At 57.9% G+C, this 8,811-nt stretch overlaps 3 protein-coding genes across 3 annotated transcripts in view; 2 read left to right on the top strand and 1 right to left on the bottom strand.

The window, feature by feature from the left end:
• Window positions 1-1,034: 1,034 nt before the first annotated feature.
• On the top strand, window positions 1,035-2,980 carry ENH_00067710 (mob1/phocein family domain-containing protein, putative; the record flags this gene model as incomplete). The annotated part of the gene is made up of 5 exons (XM_013582400.1): window positions 1,035-1,116; window positions 1,385-1,500; window positions 1,800-1,906; window positions 2,339-2,437; window positions 2,693-2,980. Coding segments are annotated over 5 exons (692 nt in total), but the record flags the coding sequence as incomplete, so codon positions are not given.
• A 1,431-nt stretch (window positions 2,981-4,411) lies between these two features.
• On the bottom strand, window positions 4,412-5,977 carry ENH_00067700 (hypothetical protein, conserved; the record flags this gene model as incomplete). Its single annotated transcript, XM_013582399.1, has 5 exons — window positions 4,412-4,426; window positions 5,115-5,184; window positions 5,395-5,531; window positions 5,722-5,852; window positions 5,929-5,977. The coding sequence occupies 5 exons, from the start codon at window positions 5,975-5,977 to the stop codon at window positions 4,412-4,414; spliced, it is 402 nt and encodes a 133-aa protein (XP_013437853.1).
• Window positions 5,978-6,779: 802 nt separating this feature from the next.
• The window catches only part of ENH_00067690 (hypothetical protein, conserved), a gene marked incomplete at both ends in the record, with an annotated part of 2,226 nt that continues 194 nt past the window's right edge, over window positions 6,780-8,811 (top strand). The window contains one exon of the mRNA XM_013582398.1: window positions 6,780-8,811. This exon is cut by the window's right edge and continues 194 nt beyond it. Coding sequence (XP_013437852.1) covers window positions 6,780-8,811 — 2,032 coding nt within the window.

Here is an 8,811-nt window from a genome sequence, read left to right as displayed (position 1 = left end):
GCCACTTGTGGGGTTTGCTGCAGCACTCTTCACTTGTGGGGTTTGCTGCAGCAATCTCCACTTGTGGGGTTTGCTGCAGCAATCTTCACTTGTGGGGTTTGCTGCAGCACTCTTTACTTGTTTGCTGCAGCACTCTTTACTTGTTTGCTGCAGCAATCTTGTGGGGTTTGCTGCCACAATCTTTACTTGTTTGCTGCAGCAATCTTCACTTGTGGGGTTTGCTGCAGCACTCTTTTCTTGTTTGCTGCAGCAATCTTGTGGGGTTTGCTGCAGCAATCTTGTGGGGTTTGCTGCAGCACTCTTTTCTTGTTTGCTGCAGCACTTGGAAACGCGCTGCTGCCTCTCGCCGTGCGGCTTCCCTCTTCAGCAATTGACATCAACGAGTGGCTCGCTTGCCAAGGTCCGCTGCTGCTGCTGCTGCTGCTGCTGCTGCTGCTGCTGCTGCTGCTGCGGCTGGGGCTGCTGCTGCTGCTGCTGCTGCTGCTGTGGCTGGCGCTGCGGCTGTGGCTGCTGCTGCTGCTGCTGCTGCGGCTGCTGCGGCTGCTGCGGCTGCTGCGGCTGCTGCGGTTGCGGCTGATGCGGCTGCTGTTGCTGCGCGTGCTGCTGCTGCTGCTACTTCTGTTGCTGTTGCTGCTGCTGCTGCTGCTGCTTTGTCTTAGCTGTTGCAGCAGGGGCACTTTAGGCAGTGTTTTGCTTCCCTAGGGTTTGGGGTTTAATGTTTTGCTCTTCGTGTCGAGGGAGTGCATTTGCGGCCCGAGGGTTTAGGGTTTGTCTCAGAGAGTTTAGGGTTTGCAGAGGGTTTAGGGTTTGCAGAGGGTTTAGGGTCTGCAGAGGGTTTAGGGTTTGCAGAGGGTTTAGGGTTTGCAGAGGTTTTAGGGTTTGCAGAGGGTTTAGGGTTTGCAGAAGGTTTAGGGTTTGCAGAAGGTTTAGGGTTTGCAGAGGGTTTAGGGTTTGCAGAGGGTTTAGGGTTTGCAGAGGGTTTAGGGTTTGCAGAGGGTTTAGGGTTTGCAGAGGGTTTAGGGTTTGCGCTGCAGTGTATGACATCTTCAACGAGTCGACGGTGGTTTGGGGTTTTGTGCAAGAGGTTTGCAACTGCCGGCGGCTGACGGCTGGGGAGTAAGGCCCCTTTTAAGGGTTTAGGGTTTGACAAATTAGGGTTTAGGGTTTAGGGTTTAGGGTTTAGGGTTTAGGGTTTAGGGCTTCCTTGCAAACTAGGAGTCTCACATGCAGACAGCAACTGCGAAACAGAAGCTCGCCAACAGGCGAGCGCGCGGCCTGCGGGCGACGGCTCAGGGCCTAGGGTTTAGGGTTTAGGACTTAGGGTTTAGGGTTTAGGGTTTAGGGTTTAGGGTTTAGGGTTTAGGGTTTAGGTGTGGCTGCGCAGCTTCAGCCTCGTGGCCCCCGCAGAACCCTCAGCCCCAGCCAAAGAGCACATTAAAGGGGCCCTTGCGAAGTGCCGCTCCATTCTTCAAGACCCCCGCATTTTCGTTTGCCACCGCGGTAAACCCTAAACCCTAAACCCTAAACCCTAAACCCTAAACCCTAAACCCTAAACCCTAAACCCTAGACGTTAAACCCTGAATCCTAGACCCGGAAGCTTCAAGCTAAAATCCTAAAGCCTAGGGGCTGTAGCCGAAAGCCAAAAGCCTAAAGCCTGGGCCCAAACCCTAAACCCTAAACCCTAAACCCTAGGTCTCAAAGAGGCGGAGGCTCTCGCTGGCTGCAGGGCTGGATCCAGGGCCGAGCTCAAGGGTTTAGGGTTTAGGGTTTAGGGTTTAGGGTTTGCTGCTGCGGCTCAGGCCAGGAGTTTCCCCGCAACTTTCCTTCTTTCGTTTCGCACATACTTGTGCAGCTGCTGCAGATGTATTGCCACATCTACAGGCAGCACTTCGACTGGCTTCTCGAGGTAAACCCTAAACCCTAAACCCTAAACCCTAAACCCTAAACCCTAGACCTTAAACCCTAAACCCTGAGTACTGCTTCCTGGGCCCTACTCAGCCATTTCGTCGTTCGGGTTCCCTTGCCCGGAGTGCACCAACACCAGCAGCAGTATAACAGCAGCAGCAGCAGCAGCAGCAGCAGCATTAGTAAAGTAGCAGCAGCAGCAGAACAGCTACAGCAGCAGCAGCAGAACAGCTACAGCAGCAGCAGGACACGCACAGCAACAGCAAAACACCTATAGCACAAGAACAGCAGCAGCACGACAAGCAGCAGAAGCGTATTAGCAGCAGAGCAACAGCAGCAAGAAGAGCAGCAGCAGCAGCAAAACAACAGCAGCAGCAAAACAGCAGCAGCAGCAGCAGCAGCAGCAGCAACTGCGTTTGCTTCTGCTGCATAGACGGACACTGTGGCGCATGTAAACTGCTGCTTCAAACATGCCCTTTTCTTCGGAATGGAATTCACCCTTGTGAAGCTTGACGACGTAGCCCCAATACGGGTAAGGGTTTAGGGTTTAGGGTTTAGGGTTTAGGGTTTGAAGCCAGCAGGCCCTCGGTCTTGCCTGGGGCCGCCAAACAGCTGTGGGGCCCCTAGAGCTGGAGGGTTTAGGGTTTAGTTTGGGGCCCCTTGAGTCCCTTTTTGCAAAAGAAAGAGAGTTGCTGCTGCAGCAACTTTGCTGCTGCTTTTTGCTGCAAACAGAGCTGAGGGTTTAGGGTTTAGGGTTTAGGGTTTGGCGGTGTTTTGGGTGCCTCAGGGCCTCGCCCTGCACTTCCTAGAGCAGGCCCGGCGGGAGATTGCGGAGGCAGAAGCTGCAGAGGGCACGCAGCAGCAGCAGCAGCAGCTGTTGCTGCAGCAGCAGCTGCAGCAGCAGCAGCAGCTCCAGCAGCAGCAGCTGCTGCAGTCGCAGCAACAGAAAAGGATCCCGCAGCAACAGCAGCAACGGGACTCCGCCCTACTGCAGCAGAAGTGCCAGCAGCAGCAGCAGCAGCAGCAGCAGCAGCAGCAGCAGCAGGACAAGCGGCAGCTGCGCCGCCCTCTATGAGGGGCCCCCAAGAAGCTTTTGGGGGCCCGCAGGGCCCCCAAAACAGCAGACACCAAAGTCAATACCTCCAAAAGGGGGCCCCTATGGGGCTCCTAGGGGCCCCATAGGGCTCAGAAACCGCGGGAGACCTTTTGGGGGCCCCTGAGGGGCCCCCAGGTGCTCAAGAGAACACCAGGGGCCCCCTAGGGCCCCCCAGGGGCCCCCAGGGGCCCCCTAAGGGCCATTTTGGGGTCTTTTAGAAAGTTAAAAGTCACCTGTCATTCAATGGGGCCCCTTCGGGGCACTGTGGGCAAAACTAGCAGCACGCGGATAGCCTCCAGCTGCGGCCAAGACACAGACACCCATGCAGCCTAAACCCTAAACCCTAAACCCTAAACCCTAAACCCTAGACGATGGGAGACCTCAAACGTAAAGACTAGGCAGTAAAGCTAAACCCTAATTCTCACCCCCTCATTCTGCAGCACCACTGAGAGCCAGCCGTGCAGCGCCTCGTTCTCCGGTACAACTGCAACACGCTCGCCCAAACCCTAAACCCTAAACCCTAAACCCTAAACCCTAAATCCTAGACGATGAATGTATCTTCTGTACAGCCTCGCGAAAAGTTCCAGAACGTACGCAGTGCCACGAGACCCTCAGCCTCTCTTCCCTGGCTGTTACTGCAGTCTACCAAAGCCTGCGGCACAAACCCTAAACCCTAAACCCTAAACCCTAGACCGTGGTTTACACATTCCAAGCCATCGTATTCTCGCACAAACCCTTTCCTTTGCGTTACGCCCTTCCCACCGCTTGGGTGTCTAAGGCCGCAGCATGGATTGAAGCCAGCTACCCTGAGACCCCAAACCCTAAACCCTAAACCCTAAACCCTAAACCCTAAACCCTAAACCCTAAACCCTAACTGCGCACCTTGAGTCCAGCAATGAGGTGCTTGGTGAAAACGGTGCGGGCAAAAGAGGCATTGTCAAGAGCTGCGCACAAATGCCAGCTAGGCTCTGCATGCTAGAGGTTTGCGGGCTAGACCTTAGGGTTTAGGGTTTAGGGTTTAGGGTTTAGGGTTTAGGGTTTGGTAGGAGTACAGACCTTCTTGACCCTCCGGCACAAGGCGGCTGCAGCGAGTGTACATGGCCTTCGCCGTCACCAAGTCAGACGCTGAACGCACGAAACCCTAAACCCTAAACCCTAAACCCTAAACCCTAAACCCTAAACCCCAGCCAGCTGCAGCTACCGAGGTGCAAGAGAGTTTTAAATGCTTAGCGCGCCTTCGCAGCTGGCTACGCTTTACAATTCAGGCTTTAGGGTTTAGGGTTTAGGGTTTTCGTGCCTGCTGAGACTCAGGCTCTAGGGTTTAGGGTTTAGGGTTTAGGGTTTTCGTGCCTGCTGAGACAGCCAAATCGAAGGCATTGTGGTCTTGCAAATTCATAGTGCCCTCCAGGGTTACTTCCTCGCTTCCTGCGCAGGCGAGCCTCTAAACCCTAAACCCTAAACCCTAAAGCCTAAACCCTAAACCCTAAACCCTTAGCCACATAACCTTAACCCGAGGCCCTCATTCATGAGCCTGCTTTTTCTGGTGTTTTGACTAAGTGCATCCATGAGCAGTTCAGAGAGTTGAGGGTTTAGGGTTTAGGGTTTAGGGTTTAGGGTTTAGGGTTTAGGGTTTGTGTACCCAGCTTCCGGAGACGCTCCAGCGTCGAGAGCAGAGTCTTGACACGCGGCAGTTCCACATTCGACTGAGCAGCCAAAGTCCGAGCCCTAAACCCTAAACCCTAAACCCTAAACCCTAAACCCTAAACCCTAAACCCTAAAACCTGGATCCTAGACCCTCAGGCCCCAACCCCTGCCCTTCTTTAAAAGCTTTAAAACTACAGCCCATGCCTTTTGCTTTTGCATTGGCTGGCTAAAGTGCCCCGCTGCACCGCCCTAGGGTTTAGGGTTTAGGGTTTAGGGTTTAGGGTTTGGGGTTTAGGGTTTAGGCGGGCCTGGCACAGCGGAATCTCTGGGGTCCCTGCCTCGTCTACGGCGGGGCCCTGCAGAGGCACCACGGGGCAGTCCTGCAGGAGATAAAAGAAATGAACATAAACTTCATATCAAACCCTAAACCCTAAACCCTAAGCCCTAAACCCTAAACCCTAAACCCTACCTGCGTGATCCACACGTTGGCCAGCTGAAGGTCCGTAAACTCAAACACCAGCGCGCCCTGCCCCATTCGCCTGCGCAAACGTGCACCCCAAACCCTAAACCCTAAACCCTAAACCCTAAACCCTAAACCCTAATGGCCCCAGCTCCTTCGCCGAACCCAAGGCCTAAACCCCCGGCAGATGCGCTGCGGGCTGAGCCTCCGCGCCGCGGCCCTGGAAGGCCTTCGGGGCAGGGTTTAGCGTTTAGGGTTTAGGGTTTAGGGTTTAGGGTTTAGGGTTTACTTTGCGAGTTTCACAGAAATGCGGCGGCAGCTCTGGGCCAACTTCAGAGTCCCGTGCAGCTGCTTAGGGTCTATTTGAAGAGCCACAGAATTATTTCTTTTGCTTTCTAAAAGCCAGCCCACGCTGAAGACGTCCGCCTGCCGCAAACCCTAAACCCTAAACCCTAAACCCTAAACCCTAGGCCCTAAACCCTAGCTGCGAGGCGCGCGCTCGCGCCTTCAGGGTTTTCCAGGTGGCTGGGGGAAGCGCGAAGGGAGGCGCTGCGAGCCCTTCAGGCCTACTGCTTAGGGTTTAGGGTTTAGGGTTTAGGGTTTAGGGTTTGCGTACCATGTTGAGCTCTGCATAAAGCTCGCAAGAAGACTGGCGAGTGTTTAGGTAAAGCTTTTTGGGAGTTAATTTCAAACAGCAGCTGCCAGCAGGTCCCCCCTTAGCCAACCTCTGCAGCGCGGCAGTTATTCCTGCAGAAAACCCTAAACCCTAAACCCTAAACCCTAAACCCTAAACCCTAAACCCTACACGGTGCCGCACCCGTACCTATGAGGTGGGGAATCGCCTCCAGGCGCAGAGAGGCGCTGAACTTCATCTTGCCGGGCTGCTCGAGGGCCCTAGCCTGAACCCTAAACCCTAAACCCTAAACCCTAAACCCTAGGCCCAAACCCTAAACCCTCGGCGTAGAATGTGAACGCCTAAACCCTAGAAGAGTGCCCCGAGCATGGGCAAGAAGGGCCCGCCAGGGGCCCCATAGAAAGTACCGGCTTGTTTGTAGGGTTTAAAGTTTGAAGTTTAAACTGTAGACTTCAGATTTTAGGGTTTAGGGTTTAGGGTTTAGGGTTTACGCCATATAGTCTAGGGTTTTGAGTCTAGGTAGGGTCACATCTCTCGCTGGCCAGACCCCCGTAGACCCTGAACCTGGGTCAAAAACCGCCAAACCCTAAACCCTAAACCCTAAACCCTAAATAATCTTCGAAATAAGGATTAAATGTCAAAAAATGTAAAAACAAACGAAAATATGTCAAGATTTCGGCGAAGGGGGCCCCTACAGGTCTGGGGGCCCCCCGCCGCCTCGGGGGGCCCCCCGTGCTGCTGGGGGCCCCTCTTGAACAGTTTTGGACTTGCTGTGCTGCATTAAAGAAGAAAAAAACAATTAAATATATTTATTTGAATAATTAATTAAATTAAAAGTCACAAAAGCTGCAACAGACCCTCTGCATTCCTCACCACCAACCCGAACACATCTCGGGGGCCCCCCGCCACCCTTCTGCTGCTGCAGCAAAGGGGGGCCCCCGCAGCAAAGGGGGCCCCCGCAGCAAAGGGGGGCCCCCACCGCAGCACAGGGGCCCCCAGCCCCCCAGAGGGCCCCATGGACCCCTGGGGCCCCCCACTGAATGGCAGCAGCAAGCAGTTCCCCCCCGAGGGGCCCCCTGAGCTGCTGGGGGCCCCCCGAGTCCATTTTTGTGGGCCCCAGGGGGCCCCTGCCGGCAGCTGGTAAACCCTCACAAGAAGGTGCCCCTCTTCCGGGGCCCCTGGCCCTTCCCCGACTCAAAAGGGGCCCTCGACCCCGCAGCAGCAGCAGCAGCAGCAGCAGCAGCAGCAGCAGCAGCAGCAGCAGCTTGAGTGGCCTTGTTGAAGCTCTTGTGCAGTCACGCGCGAGAGCCCGGGGCCTCCCGGGGGGCCCCCAGGCAGCAAAGCGAAGGGCCCGCAGCGCCGCATGGGGGGCCCTGCTGCGTTCCTCCATTCACTGCAGCAGCAGCAGCAGCAGCAGCAGCAGCAGCAGCAGCAGCAGCAGCAGCAGGGCAGGCGTTGAAGAAGAGCTGGAGGTGCAGCTGCAGCTGCTGCTGCTGCAGCAGAAGCAGCAGCTGCTGCTGAAGCAGCAAGACCACGAGGCAGCTTTCTTGACGCTTGCTGCTGCTGCTATCGCAGGCGAGAGTGGGGGGCCCCCGGGGGCCCCCGGGGCCCCCAAGAAGCACTTAAGGGGGCCCCCACCTCCTTATAATGAGCTGCAGCAGATGCTGCTGCTGCTGTTGCTGCTGGCAGGGTCGGGAGGTGCCACAGCAGCAGCAGCAGCTGCTGCGACGCCCCACAGAGAGGCCATGCAGACACGGCTGCTGCAGCACCTCCAGCAGCAGCAGCAACAGCAGCAGCAGCAGCAGCAGCAGCAGAACGGGACTGCTGAGCCAGATCACGGGGCAGCAGCAACTGGGGGGCCCCTCCAAAGAGGGGGGCCCCCTGAGTATTGCTGCTACCCTGCTGCTTTGCGTGCTGCACTAAGGGGGGCCCCCAGCGCGGGCAGCAGCGCCGGGGGCCCCTTTGGGGGCCCCCTGGGGGGCCCCCCCAGGGGCCCCTACCTCGCGCTGCTGTCCCCTGAACCCTCTTGGGGGCCCTTTGCTGCACCTCTTTTTGGGGACTTGCAGTGGGGGGGCCCCCCCCTGGGGGGCCCCCCAACTCAGTGGGGGCCCCCTGCTGCTCTGGCAGCACCTTTGGGGGCCCCCCAGCCCTTGAAGTCCCCTGAGAGGGACAGAGAAGAGACTCCCGCTGCTGCTGCTGCTGCTGCTGCTGCGGGTTGCGGCCGCAGCGATAGCAGCAGCAGCAGCAGCAGCAGCAGCAGCAGCAGCAGCAGCAGGCTCTTTGGAAGCCCATTTGGAGGCACTGCAGGGTACAGCGATGGGGGCACATTTGGGGCCCTCTCGGGGGCCCCCCTGGGGGCCCTTGGGGGCCCCCCAGGAGTTCTTTCCAGTGAGTCCATCACTGCCTCTTTTCGCGCGTCTCTTTGCAACAAAGCAGCAGCAGCAGCAGCAGCAGCAGCAGCAGCAGTTGCTGCAGCAGCAGAGTCCGGGGCAGAGGACCAGAGAGAGCCGGGGGGCCCCCGGCCAGCAGCGGCTCAAGGGGGCCCCTTGTCACTCCTCCGTGGGTCTCGAGCAGCAGCAGCAGCAGCAGCAGCAGCAGCAGCAGCAGCAGCAGGGGAGGAGCAGCAGCTGCGCCGCTTCGCAGCACTTGCTCTTCGCGGCGAGGAAAACGGGACTGCAGGCCCTCTTCTAAAGGTGACGCAGCAGCAGCTGCAGCAGCAGCAGCAGCAGCAGCGGCAGCAGCAGCAGCAGCAGCAAGGGACCCGCTCGCCCGAGGGTCCTGAAGGGGGGCCCCCAGGGGCCCCCGTAGGTCTGCTTTCTATCCCCGAGGAGGCGCTGCTGCGCCTCCAGAGGGGCCCCCTAGGGGGCCCCCTGGGGGGCCCCCTAGGGGGCCCCCAGGGGGCCCCTCAGGGGGGCCCCCAGGGGGGCCCCCCAGAGGGTACTGGGGGGCCCTCCCTTCCGGCTGGGGCATGGCTGCTGGCCACGCGCCCCTACAGGTCTGCTGAGGGGGCCCTTGCGGGGCTGCCCAGAGCAGCAGCAGCAACTGCAGCAGCAGCAACTGCAGCAGCAGCAG

This window comes from Eimeria necatrix, genomic scaffold, assembly GCF_000499385.1.
Source record: "Eimeria necatrix Houghton genomic scaffold, Enh_scaff631, whole genome shotgun sequence".
NCBI lineage: Eukaryota > Apicomplexa > Conoidasida > Eucoccidiorida > Eimeriidae > Eimeria > Eimeria necatrix.
Note: the sequence above shows the minus strand (reverse complement) of the source record. Positions and strands in the feature narration are given on the sequence as shown.